This window comes from Zootermopsis nevadensis, unplaced genomic scaffold (genome assembly GCF_977971745.1).
Source record: "Zootermopsis nevadensis isolate Lab colony 2312 unplaced genomic scaffold, Znev_1.0 Znev_ptg000011l, whole genome shotgun sequence".
NCBI classification, from domain to species: Eukaryota; Metazoa; Arthropoda; class Insecta; order Blattodea; family Termopsidae; genus Zootermopsis; species Zootermopsis nevadensis.
In genome coordinates, this window is record NW_028259143.1 from 17,817,189 (window position 1) to 17,844,291 (window position 27,103).

At 42.3% G+C, this 27,103-nt stretch overlaps 1 protein-coding gene across 4 annotated transcripts in view; it reads right to left on the minus strand.

The window, feature by feature from the left end:
- LOC110831512 (puratrophin-1) overlaps nucleotides 1-27,103 on the minus strand; it is a 370,795-nt gene that overhangs the window by 125,239 nt on the left and 218,453 nt on the right. For all 4 annotated transcript variants that reach the window (XM_087347486.1, XM_087347487.1, XM_022067614.2 and 1 more), the window contains 5 exons: nucleotides 19,881-20,460; nucleotides 7,035-7,130; nucleotides 2,803-2,920; nucleotides 980-1,079; nucleotides 787-885 (listed from right to left, as the gene is read on the minus strand). In XM_087347486.1, the coding sequence (XP_087203612.1) occupies nucleotides 787-885; nucleotides 980-1,079; nucleotides 2,803-2,920; nucleotides 7,035-7,130; nucleotides 19,881-20,460 (993 nt within the window). The remainder of the gene's footprint in view (nucleotides 1-786; nucleotides 886-979; nucleotides 1,080-2,802; nucleotides 2,921-7,034; nucleotides 7,131-19,880; nucleotides 20,461-27,103) is intronic.

The following is a 27,103-nucleotide window of genomic DNA, read 5'->3' on the forward strand; positions in this document are numbered from 1 at the left end:
ACCACCCGATAAGCGCATCGCACGTTCCTGATAAAACGTCCTTGTCAGGGATCTGATGGTTTCCCACCAGAACCTTACCGGAAATGCCCGAAGTCCGTCTAAACTCTGTCCCAGGCAAAGCTGGAGGAAACAATTACGACTGAAACCTAACCTAACCCAACCTAACGTAACCTAACCCAACCTAACTTAATCTAACAGCGAGCGCTCGACACGTCCCTCAGTAAAAACTAATCGCTGTTAGGTTAAGTTTCAGTAATATCTGGGCTTACGATGTCTAGTTTTGCCTAGGACAAACTACTTTAGACGGTGACATCAGAACCCTGGTGATGTGGACAGAAACGGTGGTCTCCTTGTGTTCCTTGTGTGACGCGGCTGTTTGCCCAAGAAGATTCTATCGAGGGTAGTCTCCGCGGAAGCCTCAGATCATAGAGTTCAGACGGATTTCTGGTAACGTATACATCATCATTCAATTTCTCCAAGTATGGTCGTTCGTGTACAATTATTCTCAAAACTTAGTCCCCACGTATGCGCAAAAGTTTTTGCCTGCCTTGATATCATTCAAATGAACACCAGTTCACACCTACGAATAGCCATTGTTCCTGGGAACTACTTTTCCGGGCGTAGTGTGAGTGGCCCGGCCCCGTTTATAACCTTGTGTCTATGGGAAATTGACTTTCGAGTTCGAGAAGAACGTCTTTGTGAACGAGGCTACCTACAAAATCATATGACAAATGCCAAATTTCGAAACACCTTACCACCGCTTACTAAAGAAAAAGGTCCACGTACCTTGAATCTGCTGTTCTCCAGTACGTCATGATTCAGCTGCCATCTGTCGCTGGTTGAAGGCGGTCGCCATAGCAACACGTTGCCGATGTTCATCTGTGCCTGTTTAAGAAGGTAATAAGCATAGTCAGAGCATAAATGGAACGAGACTACTTCGTTTTAACACCAAACAAGACGACACATCGCGGTAACTTACTGCCACAAGCGATAGAGCCTTATCCAAGAGGTCCAGCGCTGATCCTTCGGACTCTGCACAGAGAATCAACACGGTGAAACCATCCTTCAATTTCTCCGGTCTGAAAAGGAGAATTACTTTGCAGCCAATTCAAAATTCGTCTTTATCTCATTCCATTTACAATTTGTCACCTACGTGGACACTTATCATGGGGTTCAAAACAAAAGGGTTTCAATAAAATCTTCTCGGGCACTCAGCCGCGTTAACCGACGTTTCGGGAACCAACTCTGTCCCCATCATCAGGGTACTGCTGTCGCCTGAGTAATGCGTGGTATAAAATTTAAAAATGTAACGTTCACTGAGTTGTCATGATGATTAATAGACCATGTTATTTGTGGAATACAATACAAAGATTCTTCTGCACTTCGCCAGTTCCATTATTCGAATATCAGGGCAAGGCGACGTTCCTTTCAGAACCACTGACCCAAAACTGCAGCATGAAAAATCTTGATTACCGAGTATGTCGGAGCGAGGTGACAAGACGATGGTGAAGACTGGAGTTCACAGGTCCAGCGCCATCCACACTTCATCTGAGCCAGTCCTCCCGCACTTGGAGGAAAGAGAAGTGGTCGCGACTCGGTCCTTCGGTTGCCCTACAGTCGCTGATTAAACGAGAATTACCACATTCTAAAAGAACGAGTTTCACCCTCAGACAAAGGAACACGTTCAGTCACATGGTTCTATATGGGAAACAGAAAGACGTTTGGCATTCCCCTATTTGAATCTCCACGTGAATATTCCTGTCTGTTACTGTCCGTCCCAAATATCTGAAGCTTCGGGTCACGTATCTTCTAACTTCAAATTACGATTCTGACCTGCAATCTTCTTCATAGCCTCCAAGAGATCTGTGTCTTTCTTCAAGACTTTATATTCACCCAGTAAATTAATATCATTAATACAGAGCTGTAGTAGAATGAGCCACTTCATTCCAATCCCAATTTGGAAAGCGATGTCTATGAAGCATCGTCTGTCCATACCTTTCTCAATAGGGAAAACATCAAACAAATATTTACCCATAATTAGAACTTACCTTTAAACCCATTTCACAAGAATTATTCGTAACACAAACTGAGTCATAGACTTTAGCGAATGCACAAGCAGCTGATGTTCTGTTTCTCATTGCAGGTCACCCCACCCCTTAAAGTATTCCATCTGGCGAATGCAAAATATGTGTTGAAATCCACACTGATGAGCGCCAACATTTTTCCAACTGCATATGGACGTAACCTTAAAAGAAGATTGTTGGATAAAACTATGTATGTACGTAATTCAATGAGATCCCTTCACAATTACTACAGTCAGTTCCCGTATATCGCCATTTGTAAAAATAGTTACATTTCATCCACTTCTGTAGCAAATTCATTCAATCCCAACAGAAATAATAAGTAGGCTTTGAGGTTCTCTTACGAAGATGGCGGTCCTCTGGGTTGCAGCGCGGTGCAGTCTGGTAGAAGTTCATCAACGTTTTTGACATCACTGGTGCCTAATCGCCCTGATGATGGAGGCAACAAAGATCTCTGAAACGTTGGTGTTAATAATTTTGTCGGCCTCAGTGGCAATATTTTACCCACAGAGTCTGTTCCTCCGGAGTCCTGGTATCGATGAGCTTCCGGCTGACGTGACGCACCCGCGACACAAACATACTATTGCTTTTCGTATCCATTCTTCGGGACATAAAACGAAAGTCCGAGTTATAGGAGAGAAGGTAGTATCTTTCTAACGCAAGTTACATACAATGAATGTTTGATAATACGCGAATGTCGACCTATAATAAGAGCATTTACCTTGGCAATGATGCGTAGTATAACAGCACAGAAGCGATCTGTTTGCTATCGAGAGAAGCCTTCAAAACTGTAGCAGCATCCACTACCACCAATGGACGTTCCTTTAGGTCAGAGGTTCCTGAAAGCAAACAAACGTTTAACCAAACGCTACAAAAAGTTGGATATTAAAGTTAATATCTGTCGAAATAAAAGCCCACTATCAAACCCTTTTTTTCTATGCATGTTCACTAAAATTTACCAGCTTCACATCCCCGTATCAAACTGAGAGAGAGAGGACGCAGAAAAACTCCGAGCTCCAGCTACGTCACAGTATGAGAGAAGGGGAAGATGGCAAAGAGTCTGTCGGTGGTGGGTGGCATTTTGATGCACTGACTTTTGCACCGCAGTGTATTTTATGAAGCAAAGGGTGTCCAAAGCACAGGCAAACGCCTTGACTATCACGCGCTACTTATACAGACTAAACGTAATAGTTTCACGTCGGAAGGACGGAATTATCTCTCTGCATGTGCTGTCGTTTCGCTGGCTTCCCCTCCCTCCCTCATCCAGGCTCGGATATTCCGGCCCCTTTACCCGGAGAGGTTAATTTTCTGGCCCTCTACAGCTTGTGCACGGAACTACAGTCTTCGTCATCTGTGCGCGTTTCAGACACCGGGGTCTACCTGGGTGCCCTGCCACCATCCGTACTTCACCGTGAACTTCGTCCTTTCTTCGTTGGCAACAGAAAACTTAGGACGAAATTCTTGAGCCGGGCATTCGAAGAAAATGGTTATTGCAGTTACCGTTCTCATTACATCCATGATTGCCTGTCTTTTAATTCCTTCATTATGGCAAAGTTCCTTTCATAATCCAAATGAGCTTAGCTTTCTGCTCACCTCATGAATTTCAATCTTTCCCTGATTCTGTTTCCAGCAGCGACACAACGCGTCTCCATTACAAATATCAATCGGTCAATTTTCACCACGGAAATAAACGCTGATTACTCTGCGAGACAAACAGAGCCCATAAACATTCCGTGGGCAAAACACAAGAGTCACTGAACATTTAAGAACGTGGTACAGATACTTACCACTGTTCTAAGTGTTAAGAGATTGTTCTAGACGTTTTTCCTTCGATAATAAATAGACCTATATTTGGACCAGAAAGGTCGATTGGTTTCTATCGATATATTTCGTATCTGATAATACGAACACATTTACAAACGCCAGTAAGTGATGTGCATCCTTCAGTAACAGGCAGATTTATTAAGAACTTTGGTATATTTCTCTATTAAAATTTAACACAATTCCATGCCGCAATGTAGCCACTGTTTTGAAGCACACGGTGGGTCTCCTGCTTTAAAGACGTGTCTGTGTCAGAGGTTAAGATAAAACAGGACAAGCAGCACTCTTCATTATTCGCTGAGAGGCGATCATGCACTTCTCCTGTTAGAAATCTGCTTCCCACAAGTTCCTGACCTTGCTCCACTTGTACAGGCTATCTGCGATACAAGAACAAATAAATACAAGATGCCTGCTGCTGGACAAACGCGCTGTTTCCACAAACAGCGACGGTATTACAGCGCAGTGTTTATAAAGATCAGTCGAATTATGACGTAAAACGTCACGTATTAGCATCAGGAAACATGGCGACTTCATATGTGGACGCGACATAGTCCAGAATACACACAGGTGCATGAGTTCGAGGACGGGCGAACTCGCAAAAGGCTTCCGCATACAGACAATGGCGCTGGTAAGGTTATTATGAAAGGAATGGTCATATGGGATCATACGTACATGGCCATTAACACTCCACATGAAGGTCAGATTCAGGTGCTAACAACTGAATCGATCGGTTACTGGGACCGTGGGATCGAAACCCGCTCGGGGCATGGCTGTCTGTCTTCGTCGTCCTGTTCTGTCCTGTTCGTAATCACTCTTGAAGTTTTTAATAAAGTTCCGGTGTATACTAACTAATCGTAGACGAGGAAAAAATATTTAAAATAAGAAAAATATAAAAGAGAGAGAAATTAAAGTGGTTTAGAGTTGTCTAAAAAGTTGTGCTTCGTATTCGGGACAACCTGGGTTCAAATCTTGGTCGGTGGCCAGGCACTCTCGAATGATGTTCTACGTGGTTTTTTAGAGCCTCGTGATATAAGGCCAAGACCACTTCCTTCCATGTCCTTTATAACTTCAATGAAACAAAGAAAAAACCCATCTCATTGATATCTGATTGGGAAATGAAACGGAAGTTATAATATTAAAATGCATCTTGCGCGTGGAATGGGTTCGTCTGGTTCAGGGTAGGTGCCTGTCTGAGGAGGAACACTGCTCCACGACCTGGCATGCAGTTACTTCGTCAGACAGGGTTAGAAGAACTTCCCCAGAAAGCTGGCCCTATCTTTTTAAATCGCACAGTTGGCACTACCCCAGCGCCTCAACGGCCATAACTCGACACGACGCTCACAGTTTCTTTACGGGTATGTCTTCGCAGTACCCATTTTAATAGTATCACGATGATTGCTGTCTGTGGTTTAATAAAACTAACTCCATGGGAGACATTCTTTATTGAGAGGCGAATAGTACGATTAATAAAAGATCCATTTTAACATTATTTTTTTTCATTTAGGTTACGGTACCTACAGTGAGAGACCTTCCTTTCAATTTTTCAACTAAAATCCTGCATGCGTGCTATATGTCTGCCATCGTATCTTGTTCCACTACCAACATCACAGAGCCCATAAAAGACTAGCCGGGAGACTATTATCTTCTAAATAAGTAGACCTACTCTCTTCCGTGGAGTCGAGTTTTGTCACTGAAGTAAAAGCCATGAACACGCGTCCTTTGTATTAAAAAGTTTTAACGCCTGGTTAAAAGATTTCTATTTTGCAGTGTTTCACACAGAATGCAACGCAGTTTGTGCCTTGTCTGTTTGTTACATCTTCTGTCGAAGTGATAATTGACTATAAGTATCTTAAAACAGCCCAGACACTTCCCGAGATATCCTTTAGCATAAACTGACTACGCTCCGCCCATATTCGTCGCCATAGCTGCAACCTGCAACACACGAGTGCATTACCACAGACTGTGTTCGAGAGCACGAGGAAACCTGTATAAGAAGACCGAGGGAGATGTCGGATTTCTTAGAATCAATTTATCACGAAAATGTGAAAGAGAAGTATATCAAGGCGATACAGTTGCTTCACGTTTCACGTCAGAGGACGACACATCTGAGCGGTGGACTGACGGGCAGCGTGCGACAACACGTGACGCAGCCGCCATGATGCTGGATTCCATGGAAACGGTACTTGGCCTCCACTCACAGATGAAAGTTTTTATGGCTTCCAACTGCTGCAAGCTTTCTCGTTTTATTTCAGAACACAACATTATGCGAAAAGTTGTGGATAGTCGAATGGTAGAGTGGACTCTGAAACGTCATCGAGGTTATACCATCCGAGCATATGCCCAGAGGGACCAAGCAACTAGCTACCTAACTAACCAAATCAATTAGACAATTCTCCATCCTACGCCAGAGGAATCCAAACCACGGTCTAGAACCCTACTTCCCTGAAATGCAGTTCATATTATTCTACCATTTATAACCAGTTTCTCCAAGTGGTTTCCTCCTTCCAGGCCCTCCAAACAAAATTCTGTACGCGTTCCTCATCTCACGTGGCGTCCGCCCACATACTCCTCCTTGATTTCAACCACCGTAATAATATCTGGCAAAGAATACGAACTATAGATTTTCTCATTACGCAAACCTCCCCACGCTCCTGTCGCTTCATCCCACTTATATTCAAATATTCTCCTTAGCACCCTGTTCTCAAACACCCCCAATCAGTATTCTTCTCTTAAAAGTTAAAATTACAGTTGTACAGCACATTTTAACCTTTCCGTTCCTACAGACGGGAAAACACGGTACCAAGCATCCCGCTTATTTAGATTCGTCTTTATTTGTTAGGAATCGCAATTTTAATTCCTTGCCATCTTTCACAAGTATTGAATTTTTCAACCTGAATGACTAGTAGTCAATCAAAAAGGTCTTCGCTCCAAGACGACCGTGCAACAGCGAAATACGTGCGTATGCCTACAACGAAAGTCTCTGCTCTGCAATAATGAATATGAACATTGGTTTTGCGTGATTATACACTGTGTTTTGAATTCAGTTCAAAAATTCATCAATGCCAATTTTAACAAAACATTAAGAAATTATGATGGCACATCAACACCAAACTCCGTAAGAAATGAACGTACCAGGCAAGTGGATTCCAGACATAAGCAGCTTCTCGGGCAGCTCCACGATTCTCTTAGGAGATGTAACCAGCTCCGGTCTGTTCATTATCACCACATCTGCAAAGAAAAACAATTCAATATACTTTCTGGCCCATATTATGGATTCCAGTTATTACTCGGTGACTCTCATGCCAGAATTATAATTGTACTGGCTGGGTTTTTCGGTGCAATGAACTGTACACTACGATGTCAATGTTGGAGTTCTGGGCTCAAATGCCTTGTGGATTTTAAGGCAGATACCACCACTTCGGAGAAAAAGGCTTTCACCATCGTAAACCCACAACATCGGAATCTACCTGCGAATCCCGACGGCGTCACAACATAAAAATCTTCACCTCAATCTTATGCAATCTCAACAGCACATGAAGAACTCCCTGCTACTATTTAATCTAACACCACAGAGCAGAGTTATTTTGGGAAACTGAAAGTCACTCGCGTGGCCGAGGAATTGTCGTATTTTTCTCCATCCTCCAGTTCTCTCCCCTCGTTCGTCCTAGCATTCACGTCAGCATTTTGTTCCAAAATGTCCTCAAACTATATTCTCTGTTTTCGGGTGCATTAAGGCTAGCACAGTGTAAGAGGAAGTTTATTTATTTTATTTAGTGTTCTGTCTGACGACAGGTCCATATGAACAGGATCCTTCCATCCTTTTCTCGGACTGGGACCTGTTCATATACGTTCTTGGCAGATGATCCAGAAGTGGTTTGCCATTGCCTTCTTCTGTGTGTGAATGGAGTAATTGTTGGGATGCCACGGAGGAAAACTCCGTGTTGCCTAGACCACGGCCTTGCCCAACCGCCGGGAATCGAACCCGAGACCCCAGGATTACAAGGCCAGCGTTCTAACCTCTAGACCACCTCACCTTATTATTATTTAGTGTTCTGTCTGACGACAGGTCCATATGAACAGGATCCTTCCATCCTTTTCTCGGACTGGGACCTGTTCATATACGTTCTTGGCAGATGATCCAGAAGTGGTTTGCCATTGCCTTCTTCTGTGTGTGAATGGAGTAATTGTTGGGATGCCACGGAGGAAAACTCCGTGTTGCCTAGACCACGGCCTTGCACAACACAAGTTATAAATTCGAACCCGAGACCCCAGGATTACAAGGCCAGCGTTCTAACCGCTAGACCACCGTGGAGGTAAGAGGAAGTATAGAATGTTAATTCAGTTATCAGCATTATTGACAATAACTATACTGTATATTCGAATGTCGTAAGTGCGTGAGAATTCATTACTGAAAACGCAGACTGCCTTGTTTACATTTCCCTTAATGTGTGCCTTGACTTTGGGGAGCCCGTGATTGGTATGAAAGGGGCAATCAGGAGCAAAATCCTCCGAGTACAATCGCACACATCACTTCCTAATCAGATGCAAAATGATCCTGGTAATAGAAGGCAGCTGAATGTAAAGTGCCCTCATACAAGGGGAGAACTGACAGAGGGTAGAATAATAGAGCAGCAGCTGCGGACAAAATTCACGTTGATTCTGACAGTTTCAGGACAGACCAGCATCGGGCTGTTGTATATAGTTACCTACTCTTCAGCACGTCAAGTACTCTCGCTCCACAGTTCGCTCAATTTTAAGGGTAGCTCAGGGGGCGGCGAGTCATATTTGTGGTTTTACATTTCATAATCCCCTTCTGTTTACATTGCCTCTCTGCACTCAAGCACAGACAGCATTACGGCGGTAACCTCTTAAACTAATTTAAATCTACGTCAACTGCAGCCGTGGAGTTCACTGGAAGAAACTCAATTGACAGGCCTTGGGACGCATTCGAGACGGAAAGGGTCCCGATTGTTCCCACAGGTGGCCTGCATCCTGCTGCCTGGAATAACGACGTTGGTTGGTTTATTCATGTGAACTTTCTTTCAAGCCCCACCAACCCTTGAAATCAAGGATGTATGATACTTCGAAGCACTTTAAAAATAAAGTTGCTTAAGTGACGTCTTTGAAATTAAATTGAGCGTGAACTAAAAATAAACTAGCAGTGAAACCAGAATGATCAACACCACGAGTACCAACGTACGGTCCAGAAATGTTCCCACTTCCATATCAATGTTGTGAACGATACCGAACCGATCGAAGCGCCGTGGCCTGTTAGGAAGAACCTGAAACAACGTCTATGCTGGTAACGAAGCACGACGTTAAGCTACCTGACCACGCCTTGCTGTGGTCTCCAGGCCAATGTGGACCAACCAGAGGTTAGCATAACCAGATGTTTGGTGGGAACAAGGTTCGTTCGAACCAACTTCAAAATAAATCATTAAATATTAACGCAGTACTTTCACTTGCGAAGTTAATTATTACAATACATACAGACAGAAGATTGTAATAAGAATCTTTATTTACAATCTTCCAATGATGACATCTAACACAAGGATTTTTAAAAATAATAATTCTTGAGAAAGCAAAGTGTTGCACGTTCTCATCATAAAAATCTAACACGGAACGTCGTCTTAAAACCTTTAACAGAACAAACTTGAGCAAGGCACATACGCAGAGAACACTCCCTTCTTAAATAAGTGACCACTTTTTTAAGACCGGCCTCGAGCTTAAACTTTTCAAAGCGAAGTGAAATGTTTGAAACTCAAACGGGTACTCAGACGGTAGGCTTTTAGGTTAGCGGTGTTCCGGGTATAAATAAAGTTTAACTTTTACCCACATTCTGTTTAGATTCTGGCTTCGATCATATTTTTCCTTGAACGTTTAACCCAAAGTCTTGTTCAATCACACTTTAAAGTCATGTAATTATACACAGTCCAGTGAAACGTGGTATCTTGGTAGCCTATATCCGGAGAGAAAACTTTGGAGTGGAAGAATCTTTCAAGACTGAAATGTGGGGAAAACGAACTCTGTTTCAGAAATGACAGTGGGCTCGCGAATATTTTTAAACACAGCAAACAAATTAGCTGTTACAAGGGAAAAATATTATTTTTCTAACAAGTCCAAATTGTTTTGAAAACATTAATAAACGTCATCTGTGAGGACTTCCCGAAAGCTGTTCGGGACATACACCATTTTATCACGCACAGACGAAGTAGGATACAATTCTTAAGGTTTTTGTCGTCAATTATCGCAGTCCGTAGTTTAGGTAGGCACTGGCAAGCAGCCTTTATTAAGCGGCCCGGGGCTGGACCTAGTTTCTTCATAAACGCCGCGGGCCACGATATTACATATCAACTCACATGTTACCAGGATGGTAAAAAATACCGATTCCGTTATCGCAGTTAATGCAATGATTAGAAAGTGTAAAATCGTTTGAAGGCAGATGCGGCCCGCGGGCCGAGGGTTACACATCATACCAGGTTTAGATAAATCAGACCAGTCCTACCGAGAGAACCTAAAATCCCACAGACCAATCTTCTGGCCTTAGAATTAAAATCACTAACGCAACACTTTTAAAGTATCTGATTAATTAATTACGTAGTACTTATGAAACTCAAATTATCCAAACAGTAAAGCTGACTCGACAGTGAAGCAAAGTCTGTCCAATACACACAGCAAAATCAATACACACATTTAACCTCGTAGTTATCAACTACGCTAATTGCATTCACTGGCTATTACTTGTATTCAAATATAATAATTGTTCTCTTTAGAAACTGTCTGTGCCAAAAACACCTCATGATGACGAATTTGTGTCCTTGACTTTCAGTGATGTGTTTCCCTGTGTGGGAAGAGGTCATGAGACAGGACGACCACATCCAAGGACCTCTACCGAAAATTTGCAGGACATAAACCCCATACATGAAGAACAAATGCAAGAATTTATGAAGGTGAAATTATGCAGTCCGTCTGTCGTAACTGACCGATGGGCCTTTCGCCAAAAACAAACAATTGGTGATTTATCTTCCCGAAGTCTTGGACAAAACCTCTCAAACACAGGGCAGAGGATTTAGGATCTGAAAGGCGTGATGCACGCAGATAACTCAAGATGCTGTGTGCTACATAGTGTTTAACAGATGAAGTTTCACCTTGTACTCCGATACATACGAACATATCGTATAACCAGACTAGGCTCAATAACCTCGTAGTTATTACTTGGATGTGACTTGTATATGGGGGCTGTTCATTCTTATCGTGTTATCTAATTACTTTAAAAAGAAAACAGGACCACGAAATCTTAAACTTCTATGCAACGTGTAAATGGGATGTGGTTTTTAAACAACGCTCCTCCTGTGAATAGCCGAAAAGATAAAACGAAAATCTGCCTTGGCATGGAACTGAGACAAATGATATATTGGGTTTCGCTACGCCAGCAGTTCATAACAACACATCCTATTCAAAGTATGAATGAAGATTGTGTTTCCTACGTAGGGTGAGGTGTCTTGGTGCGGTTCATTAATAATCACAGCTAAGCATTATTCATCGCATGCTCTTCATATCAAATTCCTTGTTTACAAGTTTTACACACGTCGGATTAAATTCGTAACTTGGTTTATGAACGAAAGTTTTAACGCAATACAAATTTTTTCATTAGTGTAAAACATGAACAGAGGTGGACCAGCACTTTGCATAATCAATTATTAAGAGATACGCTTCAACGAAAACGGGCATCAGACCTCATATCCGAATGCAGAACACAAAGATCATTCGGCAATGCGAATGATTTGAGAGGCGCTTCGTTCCACTTCGCGCGGTGTTCGCGTAATCGGCACGAGATTTTACGTGCCATCTGTGCAAATGAGAACAGTGAAGAAATGTCCCATCACCTTATCCTCCTGGAGATTCATCTGTCCTCACAATCCGTCTGCATCCTCGGGTCACTGTTATTTCCGCATTCTGCACTCGCGTTATTTAAATAAATAAACACGGGAACATTTACACTTGAAGCAAATAAACACGGTCTCCTCTTCTGACGCGGACTGTATGCAGTTACTGTTACGCGAAAATAAAGCTTTTCTGTACGCCTGCTCCAAGACCCGTTGAAATAAACGGGAATCAGGACGTGTGACGTTATACAAATATTGGCTAACGTGCTATATTCCTTTCTAATTAGATCACAATTCTTCTGAAAAGGCGTAGGTCCACGCAAATATGGTTTATTTAACGACGCAGCCAATACGTCATATTACACAGAGCTGAATCGTGAACAAAAAAGAACGTAATGGGGAATAACATTTTACATATCTGAGAACTACAATAACACGTAGAAGTGAGGACCGTGATAAAATTAAGACAAGAATACATTCGGCGAACACTTGTTTTTGCTCAATCCAAAAATTAATATCATCTCGTTTACTATCCAAAACAATAATTTTGCCTGTTGCCTTGTATGGTTATGAAGCAAGGTCTCTTACCTTGAAGGAAGAACGTAGATTACAAGTGTTTGAATAGGATATCTTGACCTAGAAGGGATGAAATAAGTGGGGGAATTTAGAATATTTAATAACGATGAGCTGCATGAATTGTACGGGTCACAGTGAGGATAGTGAAATCTAGGAGGCTCCGATGGGCTGGTTATGTAGCATGCACTGGGGTGTTTGCATACAGGTTTTTGGTAGGGAATCCTTCTGGAAAACGACCACTGGACAGACCAAGAAGGATACTGGTGGATACCATCAAAAACTTCTCTCTTATGCTTTAGATGTCTTGTGTAACACAGTCATGCAAACTGAGTGACTTGTAAAACGCAAAAACGAAATCGTTGTATTGAGTCCTTCTTCAGGAAACAAATATAAAGGAGTCAGACTTCTCCCACCTTTGGAACGTAATTTATCAGAAGGCATGAAATAAATCTACCACTGACACGAGCGGTCAACAGGGGCCATTAATAACGCAGTGCATGCCTACATACAGCTGTTTATCGCTTATGAAGGATTTACGATTTATGGGGGTGAAATGGTGCTTACGTGATCTGAACTTATTACTGTTACAGCTGCGAGACGAAGTGCTTAAATGAGAACATCTGTACGGAATGGCAGCTGATTATGCGCCAGGGGACGGGAACGAGGTTACACCCCCGACCAAATGATTCAGCTCACCTGAACTGAGTAATTCTCGGGCCAAACAAATCTTTCTTGTTGGCGTCGGACGTTGGACTGTACACACACCCCGTGCGAGGGTGTGCTTAAGGTACGTGAGGTTAAGGATATGGACCATTTGCGGGCAAGCAGACGAATCTTAGGATTTCATAAAACAGGCAATTTCTTAACCACCGTAACGACTATCAGCTTCTGAATAAGGGTAGGCGCTAGAATGTTGAAGAATAGACGGAAAGGGCTGATCCTTGTCCTTCGGATTTGGGTGGGGGCTCACAACTCTTTCCTGTCAGTGAACGACGGAGTCCAGCGGTGGAGTCTTCTAAACACGACACTGAACTGAAAGTTCCAGTTCTATGAAAGGTTAACTAAGAATCCTTCTCCCGAGACTGTTAATCAAACGGGGTAGATCTTAAGTCAGGGACCATAAGAATAATCGATTATTTGGCAGAATATAGAAAAATGTAAAGAAGGAAACTCGAGACTTGAAACCCATCATCTCCACTCTACATCTTTTTGGAACACCCTGTATAATTCCGAAACTGTAAGTGACGCGTGCTATTGGTCACTCGCTGACTCACTGTTGTCTGTTTAAATACTTTCTTTGAACTGTACAGGTTAGACACATGCAGCGTCGAATCATATGATGACCTAATGGTAGATGCAACGGGGAGAACTCTTGCTTGTGTTAAGACTGCAGCCAAGTATATCCACAGCAGGAACACAATATCTACGCGGTGCAAAATTCTGAACTCCTCAACTCCGATTTCCAGCTTCCATCAGGGTCAAAAGTATCACCAGGTTCCTCTTCGCCGTTAAACAGCATACCGGAAGTCGACGAAGAACGAATCTACTCCGATGGCAAAACTACTTTGGGCGGGTGTCCTTTCCAAATGTCCCCAAACGTGCTATTTAAAAGTATGACTGCTGTTTCAGAAACACACTGTAGGTGAGTTACGTCACGCCAGATGCTCAGAAGACCAGTCGATGATTGGGCATGTCTGACAGCACACCCGAGGTCAGTCTCACTGTCCTCTACTTAATCAAAATGCACACGAACTGATTACTCCACTCCTCAAACACAAACATTATTTGGTCCGTAGTCTTTTGGACAAATGAATACTGCATTACCGTAAGATGATTCGAACTCGCTTCTCCAAACCACAAAACAAAACCATTACCTATAAAATCACGCAACTGTGTCCACTGTAACGTTACGTCGTCATGTGGGCGAACCATATATGGGAAAGTCTTTGTCGGCGGGTTTGAATGACCGGAGTAGCGAAATAACCTCGCAAACCTGTTGTCTAGGTCAACTGATTCTGTCTTGAAGAGGGCAGGGTCGTGATGCCCTCTAGGCGTTCTTTTTATTTAATTACATTTAAACAACGTTCCACACGTAATCGACTTGCATAATGACGAGGCAAAGACGTGTTGGGACGCTTGGAGGCGCCACTGAGAACTTGGCCCAATAACCGAGCGCCACAGTATGGCGGTTACTGTGTCTGTCTGTCCGTCCGTCTTGATCGGGCCGCTTCCAGAGGTCGCTGGGGCTCGTGTTCCAAACCCCACACAAGACCAATTGGCTCTAATAACAGTCCCTTACAGATGCAGTATCTTGTACACAACACGCGATTTAACAAACAAAAAACTCAACTATTTAACTGGTTACTCTTAATTATTATTGAAGCGACATACAGAACTTAGAGCCTGGTTTGACTAGAATATACTTCATTCGCTGTTTTAATTTTTAAGACAAACGTCGCGTCTACATACAATAACCAACATGTTATTCAATTCAATTTATAATATTTGTGTGCCGCCAAAGGATGGCCACAAGCTGACCGAAATATTTTATGGTAAAAAACCCGACATAATACCTTAAAACAAATTTGTGTGAAGAGAGAATACAAAATTCCTGTAAACCAGAACAACGCGGGCGGGCGGGCCGGCCGGGCTTGTGCCTCGTAGCACAAATGATATTCGGGTGCGGGTCGGGTTCAAATTATAGCAATTTCTAAAACATCCGGTGGTCGCGACAGTCAGACTCCGGAAACAAATCTCCCTGACTTGATTTTCTCGAGGATTTTCGAAGCTAAACGCTCCTAGAAATAGTTCGAGATACGCTGGAATAAAAGTAATTCGGGCTTTGGTTGGGTACCGTTAACATATTTTGGGATCGGGGTGGGTCGGGCCGGGTAAAATTCCGAAATTTCGGCTGCATTTCTGCCAGCTCACATTTCGGGTTCCATTCCTATGGCATCGGAACTCGATGCTGTGATGTGACATAAATTAGAGCTGTCTCAGTTGATTCGTAGCGTTTCTCCGTTTAAAAAAAAACCTTATCCCACTTCTAGACCAAAAACTCCGGAAACGCATGAAATTTCCTCAACCCAACGACGAGTCCACTTGCAGAGAAAACGAAGAAGCAACATTTGAATGCCAATTCATTCATTACAGGTCCAACGAATGAACACGGACTGAATAACAAGGGTTTGACTCCCGACGAGAGCACAGATATTCATTTCTATTCATGAAGTCCGAACGGCTCTAAGACCCACCCAATTAGTATCTAACAAAAGTGTAACTGGCAAATTTCTTTATCCTGAACAGACGTTAAGAAAGCGTGAAGCCACGGAGTCTTAAAACAACCATCACCATCAAGGCTACCATCGCCACTATCATCATCCTGACCATTCATAACAATCTTCACAAAAATCATCGCCTATTTTGTACCACAGTCTTAATCATCAGAATGATGAGACTCATAGATCTCATTATGTAGGCAGCAACCGCCTCTGAAACGTCTGTCAATATCTACGAGAATACAACGGCGTAACATACCAGAACATGGCACCTTCATCTTGGTCGCCGCGAGACCTGAAATCTCATCCAGACCCCAAGTCCGTCGCGCACTGCAACAAATATGGCAGGAATCTGGGACACACAATACAATAAATAATAAGTGGGCGGGGCGACGGTCAGGTGCGATTATCTAGGACTACAGGTCGGAATGGAATGGTGTTCCGTCATTTCCTTAATTGCGTTCCGAACAGTTCCCATCTGGCTGCCCAGACGCCTGAAATAACATCATCTGCAATGCTACTAATGTGACACACTGACAGGTTATCGACAACTCTCTTATAAAACCTGTCCAGTATCGAGACCAGTAGAGGCTCTGTTCATCTTGCGGCGTATGAGAAATTCTTAGGACTCTTACATTTGAATTTATTGATTTCACCACCAATGCCTTCCATCGCGTTTTTTTTCTTCAGAATTAACATAACAGATGTTAAAACAACGTTAAACTAGCAGGACTCAAACATACAAGACGCGATTCCTTCCCAACATGTTTACAATTACGCCAAAATGAATATTAAACATTATCATCGCCAATGACAAAGAGGACTTCCGTTCCTTATCTTAACCTTATAATCTCTTAGAAATTTACTGATGATGTCAGAGAACGGGATGGCAAGGAGTACGAGGCAGTGTCAAGATGATGAAGAAATTCACGTAATCTATGGCATGGGACCGCCGGATTTCAATCCCCTCCAAAGAAGTTGCGCTGTGGACTTTTATTACCCTTAAAAATCCATCGACCTCGGCCGGGTCTGAACCCGCGAACCTTGGGTCCAGGAGCTGGACAACCTAACAAGCTCTGCATTTGAAGTAATTTCACTCGTTACTTCCGTTCTGTTTTTTAAATTATACGTCTTGTTTACGAACCAACTCTCGTTCTTAAACAAATGCGATAATATCAGTTCCGTCTCCTCATTGTCCTCTTATACAACAGACAGAAAATTAAAATAGACACACGTGTGCTTTTTTCCCCCATAAATCCCGCAGAATCCACCGAGACGCCATGTCCATAGTACGTGTAACCACGACGGTAATGCTGACGTCGAAGGTGACCCATTCCCGAAACGTATGTTATTAATTTGGCGCGTATCCCTGACACGACCGTAATTATTAACGGGTACCTGCAAAACACAAAGTGCTTGCCAGCGACACTCCTGGACATAAGCACGCCTTTAGTCGATTCAGAAAATATCAACTCCTTCAAGTCGACGTTCGTTGTTAGGAACCAAAATATAATTACAATTTCACGCTGCTCGCATCTTGCCAAAAAGCTATTCATTACGCACACAGAATATGCGATTCCAACTCTGGCTGCAGGACCGACTAAATTGTAAGATGAGATAATGGCCTGTATCAGGTCCCGGAACTCAAGGGCAGGGCTTACGACGCCGGCCCAGAGCACACGCCATTCTGGAATACATTAGCCTTGCAATGCGTCACGTGACCTACTGCAATGCAGCACTGATACAGGGTGATCGCCTACAGTTTTCACCACGAAGTTATTGAGGATACATGAACCATTCGACCCCTTCACAGAAGTGCCCGCATTACAACACAATTCTCCCGTTGATCTGAATGGCGCATTCAGTGATCTGACGATGACTGTGCCATTAAGACATTCTTCTCGGGCTACCAGCCGTGTTTTAATGGAGGAAACACCAACGTTTCGAGAACCATCTTCGTCCTCAGGGTGGTAAAGTCGTAGGAGACTCCGTTCGTCCTCTGTGTACGAGGTGCGATCGGAAAGTTTTCAGACTGTGTCAATAGAGGGCGAACCGGATGTAGTACGAGCTTCGGCCGCTAGGGGGTGCGGCCTACATTCATAGTGAATCAGTGTGCCAGCCGGCATCATCGAATTAGCATTTGTTTCTTAGTTACGGGCGTCTTGGTAGTGCATTACACCGACCCTCCTGCGATTTCGGAATGGCGTGTGCATCAAATTTTGCCAAAGACTCGCCAAAACGGCTACGGAAACCTATGAAATGCTAAAGCAAGCATTTGGGGAGTCCGCAAACTTTTGTGTGGCATTCACGTTTTACTTCTTAGATGTACGATAAACCCATAAAAGTTTTTAAAATCAGTCATTCCTGAGAAAGCATGTGATGGACGCTCCGTTAACTGGAATAACTATGTCACACTTCTCTACACCCTGAGATAAACTAATGTTGTTTTAGTAAATCAGCGTTGGGGTTCACTGAACATTTTCTGAGCTGTTCAGGCATCAGCAGATGTATTTTAAGTTATTCCAAATACCGCCAAGTAAACAAACTGATCTTTTTTTCACGTCTTAGCATTTGAATGCAATCACTGAGCAGACATTTATCAATCGATCTGCTTGGCGCATGTTAAGATACAAGGTCCTCCGTCTAGAACGTCAATAATACTTGAGAACGCGATGCTTCATAAGGATTCTTTTGGATCGTGATGTGCTCAACGCGTCTCGTTTTCATATCAAGTTGAACCTAAGACAAATTCCTACTCATGTAAGAAATATATGTCCATAAAAAGCAGTCCGTAAGAACTTCTTCTGTTTAATGATCTGGGCACATGTAGCTCGTTTAAAAAACAAGGCGGCCATGGAAATGGTAAGGTTGAATAACCTTCTTCTGCTTCCTGGATGCCTGACGAATGTGACACATGAGGCTGTTACTTAATTTCACTTAATCTTTGCTCCGGACTGCTCGCAAGATCAGAGCCAGAAATTACGCCTATGCCAACTACAAACTTCGATTTCGTTTCATTGCATTAACTGAGGAAGGACTCGCTCGATTACATGCACTCACCTAAAAGATAAGTAGAATTTAGGAGAAGAAATGAGCACTGATATGTCCGCACAATATTTTACGCTCTTTATAAAATATGACAGCTACATGTTTCGACACATAACTGTCATCTTCAGGCCCTCGAGCTTGTTACTTCAGTTAATAATAAGTTCAATCAGTTTTGATACACACACCGTGAATTATTTTAAACGTTATTTTTGAAATAGATTCACTCGTTACATCGTGTCCCTACCTTCTATTTGGTTTTCCTCAATTACTGATGGTTGCTTCGTATTAAATATTTGAAATTTGGAACTAACGCTGAAAGTTAAAATTTTACCTCGATTTCTTACAACCTTTGTTATGTTTTTCAGAAAGCTTACAGCGCATTATTAGTTGCATTCTAGTTATATTATTCCCGTTTACTTAATATTTATTTTTCCCCGCGTTACTATATCATCATCATCGCGTTAATATTTCGTTAAATTTGCAGTTTTGTTAATATTCTAACCCATTCTCCACTCCCGTCCCGTCGTTGACTGTTACAATTTATATTTTCAATATTCTTAAAGTTCTTCAGGTACGTGGCCCTACGTTGCGGTTCCACAGTCTTTATCCATCGTTGTACACCCCTGGTGCTGATCTGTTCTCTCCCTGTGTTGTGTAAAAGTTGTTAATCGTGATCTTCTATAGTAGATCGTGGACTTGTCGGAAGATAACATCATTAACCGCCTTCAGAATCTCAAAAGTCAAACGCACAGCTCTCCTTGTGCTTAATTAGGCACGGGGACAACTTAATTAAGCAACAAGCTATAAAGTTTAACGAAAGTGTAGGTACAGTTCCGCGTATTCATAATCACACGACAATACGGCAGTAGGAGGTCAACTTCGAGCCAGCTTATTTACCCTCAGGGAGAAACCATAATGGATCTGGATGAGATGACGAAAAGAGTCGAATCCCGGCCGTGGTTAAACTGGACTGCAGGAGAAGCTATACAAATTTCAAGAACGTATAAAACCACAATTTGAACTGCAGAGAAATCCTCGGATAGAAATTTGTTTCGTTACGTAATTTTAATTAACAATTAAGACGAGAAATTCGTGGTTCGCCGCCTTTCAAACACTTACACAATCCGCGTGTTTACGTAATTCCCTATTGTTCAAGAGACAGAGTAGCACTGTAAATCTCGGGTACTCACCCCTTGACCTGAGGTCAGAGTTCCTCGTAGTTCCATCAGGTTCGTGAGCAGAATCATTTTCTTCGTCGCTGTCAATGTGTGGTATAGAACCCACGAACTCAAACATGGGACTGGTTTGTATGGACGTGTCCTTCTTCTCCACGTGGCTCTGCTGTTGGCACACGCACTGACACCCACACACCACGCCATTGTCCTCCGCGATCACTTCGTCACGGCACCGAGGACACGGGAACGCCAGGACGTCGAGAGGAACTCGCTCGATTGCCCTCTCCACAGAAACCAGGAGACTCTGGAGCAAGCCGGGGAGGTCCTGACCCTCGTCGGTAGCGGCCATTTCCAACGTGACGGGCGTCTCTAGAGCAGAGTGTGGGGGGGACGTAACAGCAAGCGCCCGACTGCTCAGAAACGCCTCACACTTCCAAACGAAGGCGACCTCAACGCGGGGGCCGGTGCCCCGTCGCACACACAGGTAACAGTCGCGGTTTCTCAGCAGAGTGGGGTCCAACTCGCCCAGCTGAAGGATCACTCCACTGCTTCCTAGCGACAACGGCCACCCCCGCGGTGCTACCACATCTCCGCTCTGAAAAACAAACATTTTCATAGTCAGAACTTCCGAGACTTGTCACGGCTAATTAGTGCATTTTATGAAAATCATTAGATGCACACACAAGTACGTATACAGACAGACTTCATCCCCTCTCATACAGCAGGTTAGCTCAGGCGTCAAGCGTCTGATCTGTAACCGGGAGGCGCCGGTTCATATCTCTGCAGGGTCGCATAAGAACTTTCACACACACACACAGATACGACGAGCAAATGGACGAAGCTTTAAATGTGATTTGCAGTCCGAAGGCTCCGAGCTAAACTGACAGCAAGGCGCCTGCTCCAATACCGAGAATACATTCGAAGCAAGGGTTTGATTCTAGCAGATTACTTAAACTTACCTGTGCTTATATTATTCATAGGCTACGCAATACTGAGTCCAAAGGTAGACTAATGGAACGAACATCCGATGATCCAATATCCTTCAATGAAAACAATTGTACTGTGTTCCTTACGACAAACTCACTTCTTCCTGCTTCTGGAATTACTGTACTACTGTAGTGTGAGTTCAGGTAAGCTTCAATTACATGCTTCAATATCTGTTACCTAAGCATAGATGTTAGGATATTACTAAAATGTATTATGATATATAATAGCCTATGACAATGCAGACTGGATTAATCTGAACAACAGGCTCTTTTGAACGTGATAATGAACCTTCAGGATCCTTTTTATTAAGAGGAAAAATTCCCTAAATAACTCCGAGGCTGCTAGCTTCTCAAGATGGACTAAACAAATTTGAAAATTAATCATTTTATGGTAAGTGCGACTCCTGCCATAGACACGGGCCAACATCGTAAGAAGTACCTCACTTCTAAGATACATTACAAAAATACTTTAAAATTCTGATAATTTTACACTGATGTTTAAAACCTCGCTTTACTACGAACTCTGGTTTTATTTAACACATATTAAAATACAGTCCATTTAATTCTATTAATTATTTACGAGGTACAGACCATATTAATAAATATACATACGCCTACACACGTGGACGTACACACATACACAGGAACACATACGTATAATTCAATACGTTATTCATTCAAGTAGGGTGATGTCTGAATACTATAAAACGTTGCCAGATGGAAGGCCAGATAATTCAGTTATTATTCCAAAGTGTAAATCGATCAATCGATATGGAACATCAATAATATTTTATTATCTTAATTATAAGAAATTTTAAATATTGTGATAAGACGGATGAAAATAAATAATTGTTAGACTATTCACAATATGACGCAATTACACTATCTTATAAATTGTATTACAACCGTACAGACATTTTATGTGGTATTTATTTTTGAAATGTCTAAATTTATTTTTAGTATAGGCATTGCAATGGCTTTATCTGTGACTCGTCTGATTCAGCATTCTTCAACAGACGACGACGTCGATCACTGTGTCAGTTAACCGGCACGGGATCTGCACCGCGTGGCCTTGTATCCGCCACGGCAGAGAAAATTCCCAGTAAAATCTCATTAGTCTCCGTATCAATCCGTGAGTCATGCGACTCCCTTTTGCCGATCGGAAAAACTGGTTTCTGTGTTACGGGGACGAGAGGGCAGTCGTTTGTTTACAAGCGTCGTCGCTTAGCATAAAATTCCCATTACAAAAACCTTGGCTCCATTCATCCTTTTCCCTGTCAGTACAGTAAATTATGCGGAAAAATAACTAAGTGAAGTTCAAAAGGTCCTTGACCATAAAATGTTCCGTCAATACAATTCTGACGACGTACTGTTAACACGCTAATATAACTTTCATTGTAATATGATAGCCCAAGTATTTCTGACGGGAAATGAATTGTAACATATTAATATCACGCAAAAGAAACTTTTTAAAGGTATTATATTTGCGTCATATTGTGAATTCAACAAAATCAGGCGGTGGTCTTTAACTTCATGAGGGCAGTTTAAACGAATTTACCATTGACAGTTCTACCATACACTTCCGCAGCCAAGTAAAATGTAGCAAATTTATTTATAACTGCATTTGAGACAGAGAGCGAGACATTCAAACAGGAACGTTTGGAAATGACATAGTAAGGCGTTTCGAAATTGTTTCTACATTTTAATATTATTACGGTAAAATAATCGAGAAGGATAAGGCAAACGAGACACGTAGCACGCAAAAGAAAGTAACGTATTTTGAGATTTAAGGTTCTCAAGGGGATGAAGGTGTTGACGTCTGGGTTGTAACGCATTGTGGACCTGCTAGTATAGACGTTTCGGACATACCGTACATACTTTTCTAAAAAAAAAGACCATGCGCCTTCCCGTTTATTCTTCGGTGTTCGTCTCCTGGGAATAAAAAAACCATGTGGACGTTTCGGAAGAGCATACTGTCTCCATCTTCAGCCCTAAAGAAAGTGGTAATATGATGGTCGAAACGTTGGTATCTACCGCCAACTCCACGAGGCATTCTTCATTATTTGCACAGAAATATTCCCGGTACCAACTGCCGTGCTAAATTACTGTCGTCGTGAATTTGGTGCCTTGAAATTGCTGATTGGTTGGATTTCGGTTGAATATCACGACGGTCTGATCGTCGTGGAAGACTTGTGGAGCGCACGTGTAGCCAAGAAAATCAGCCAAAGAACAGATCAACAGTGACGCAAGGACCTCAGTTACCTAAAGAGACTACGTTCCCAGCTTCTTATAGGAAACGTGGTTTCGGGACTGTGGAAAATCAAATCGAATCATTTTCTCTTGAAAAACGTTCGCTAAATAAGTAAGCAGATACAATTACATATTTCAACATCGGTTATTACATTACGCAGGCTTGGAAGCTCGGTTACCATAGCAACCAAACGTCACACTTAACGAACTGAACAGAGGTTTGGTAAACAAATCTTATCCGAAACAAAAATAATATAAGCAAAAAATGAAGTTTATACAAATTTTAATGGGTCCTGCTGCTACATCGGATTTTAGACATCAATTAAATATAAACATGACACGAAATATCTCCCAAATATAATCTGTAAAAAACTAAATAATATGCCTACAGAAAGAATTGACTATAAACACAAAGACGGGTCACTGGAATTCAAATCACTGAACCAAAGAAAAGCTGCAGAGTTTACGGACGATTAAGCGTAATTCTGCTTCGTACATGATAATAATAATTTGGGGGGGGGGGGGGGGGGGGAGCAATCGCGAGTTTAAAATTTCCAGATTTCAGAAGCAAATAGAAGGCAGCCATCTTAATTTCAGTTTCGCTACGACAGAATAATACGTTTCTAATTTGATGCAAAAAACATTGGAAGCTTCGAGATTTGTATGACGACGTGTGTGTGTACGGATGAGCAGTTCAGCAGTTGGTCAACGCGTCAGAAGACGTCATATGACCCATTATGTGTTACTGCCTCACAGTTGCCTGGGGGACCGAGGAAAACTCTGTAAGGTACCCAACCGCCGAGCCACGAGTCTAAGCACTACGCCCTGAAATTCGTGACGCATTTAAAAAGCAACATTACGCACATACAGAGTATCTAGTCGATCAATACTGGGTTCGTGTTGACATCACTATTAACCCATTGTCACACTTTGACGGCAGTGGGAAGTACCTCCGTTGCCATGGCAATGAGTAGTTGACGGCTGTGACGTCACTGATTACAAAAGTCGGAAAATTACTTTCCGCAGAAGCTGTAGAAACCTTGACACAAAAGTTTTGTGAAATACGAAACATAAATTTTATATCGGAAGGGGGGGGGGGGGGGGTAGTATTCGACGCGGACATAATCAACCGATTTCTCAGGCAGGCGACATTAAAAATGGAGGCACGTAAAAGATGCCATGACCGAAGTGTTACATCTTGTAAACAAAAACATCCTATACAAACTGCTATGGCCGACCTGGGGTTATCTTCATGAGCGCAAGGGTCATGCAAACGACACAGACTGATGGTAGATATCAGCACTGCATGATACATACACTCCCTCGTTGCGCTGAACAGGTACAGAGTTCGTATCTCAGCTCAGAGACTGACAAAAAAGTCTTTAGTGCCTTAGGGGCCGAAAGATAAACTCGGTAAAACGGTACAGCCGCTCCTCTCCACGTACATCATTCACCATTCAACATACTTCATGACCAATGTAGTAGGCAAAGTATTCTCAAATAAATTAACGCTTCATAACCTGAATAACCTCACCATTTTATTAATTTATTGTAGAATCTTGCCCCCATTCGACATTAACCAGCGGCCGAAGGCAAAACTTCAAAGGCACCGATACGAAAGAGCGATGAGAGATGATAATTTATTTAACTGTTGTTTTCAGAGAAGAAAAATTAAGTAAGATGCTCAGAGACAAGCAGCAAAGATGAACCACGACAATTTCGTACCTGAATAGTGTCTGTGAGATTTGAGGTTCTCAGGGCGAGGAGAACGAAAGTGGCTGGCTGTCTTCCGGGCTGTTGCCCAGAGATAATATTGTACAATATTACCGACGTTTCGGAAGTGCTCGCTGCTTCCATCATCGGGGCAATGATGATAACCACGGTCCAACAACCCAAAAGACAGCCAGCGTGGACGACCACATCAGACGTCCTGATGTGGACAGAATTGGTCCCTGAAACCTCGGCCGATAGCCCCGAGATGATTTTATTAATTCATCTTCAACATTGTCTTTGCTTAATGGAACGAAATGCGTTAGGTATTGTAAAGCTTACACAGAATCTGTTACTGTACTTAATTCCGTTTTTGCAGTTACGAGTCCTAACCACATTTTCTGACATCTGGTGAGCATTCTTTCCATTTCTGGCGTTAGATTTCACAAGTGTCGGCCATCAATGGTGAGAGCAGGCAATTGGAATAGCGGCGAGGATAAGAACCAGCGTTTCTACAAAACAATGGCTTCATTTTTTTTTTACACCGTTATAGTCAAGGTGGTCAGTGGCATGATGGGTGAGAGGGGGCGATTCCAGTCCAGCGTCGTGTGTTATCCTGAAACAGTACGCGTCCTGGGAAGGCACGAGGTTGTAAATCAAGTATCCGTTATTAGGAAATGGAAAAGCATCTTCCTGCGTTTGGAGGCTGGATACTGACGAGTTATTTAATATTCTTCCTAGACACAGCGTGTTCCAAACCTGACAGCACCTTTTCTGCAAAGGCATTACCTTTGACTATCGCCGACACAGCAGAAAACCGGCTAATAAAAAGGAGGAGGCTATGCAAACCGCGGCTCTCTCTCTAACATAACTGTCCCGTAAACAAGTTGCTCATGAACTGCAAACTGTGTGGTTAGCCTTGCCTGTCCTGGGCTCGGCACTAGGGCAGGGCATTCCCAGCGTCTGTCAGAACGAACATGACCCACCCCTAAGACAACTACTAAATTAATCATCGAGGCGGCGATGTCCTGGGTTCCTGCTTCATCGTCCTGATGATGGAGGCAGCAAGAACCTCCGAAACGTTAGTAAAACCTTCTACCAGACTACACGGTGCTATTAATACAACCCAAAAGACAGCCATTCAATATTAAAAATATATTACAATTGGCCGTCAATCACAATATAAGATAATTAAAAGTTCCTTATCGAGTACTCGATTTACATGTGGAACATTTACGACATGTTTTACTGAATTCAGTAAAAATTTTATAATATAACACCTGATGACGGCTATATATAGCCGAAACATGTCGTAAATGTTCCACATGTAAATCGAGTACTCGATAAGGAACTTTTAATTATCTTATATTGTGATTGACGGCCAATTGTAATATATTTTTAATACTTATAAATCACAATATGACGCATCTACAATATCTTAGCCATTCAATATTATAAGACTGTAACATCTGTATAGAACCTGAACAGATACTTTGGGTTCACTTTATAAATGTGTGGAAAAGATTCACTGAAATGTAAAAATAAATTATACAAATTTAAAACGACGGAAAAGTTATCTGTCGTGCTATGTATTATAAGTACTTCTAATTGTTGCCAAAGGTTTGCAGCACTTGTAAAATATATCTTGGCATGCAGCGTCATTACTGAGAAATGTCGGGGTCTCTGAAATAACGCGGCTTTTACACAGGAAATGCAATCAGGCGTAAAACGTGTATTCAATTAACTCTGCGTGTTTATCGCGAATCCACATAATTTGGCATAAATTCATTCTGCCTAAAATGCAACGTTCTTATTTTCTGTATCATGTATTCCATTTACTGTGTTGATCTAAGACGCAATCTAAATGCTTTAAGCATGACCAAAAGGATTTTAAACTGAGGATACTAAGAGGCAAATTCTCGTGCCCTTGTCAAAGAATGTAGTCGGGTAAATGGTGGTTTTTTATCTCTTTTAAACGTTACATAATATTTTTTCTTTACGTCTGCTACATAACAAACTAGCCATTAAAATATACAGATCTATATTTTCTGAAATTAAAGATAAAAGTTGTTTTGAGGATATCTGGGGGACAAAATTCTAGGTAAACTTGCGTTTAGTATGGACCGGTTATGAACCGTGTTACGTCAAACACAATGTGAACACAATCTACCGCACAAACACGTTTAATATGACAACTGCGACTAGATCAATCAATGTCACACATACTTTATTTGCATACAGTAATTGTTCGGAGCTCACAGCATCTTGAAGCAAGTCTCAGAACAAAATAAA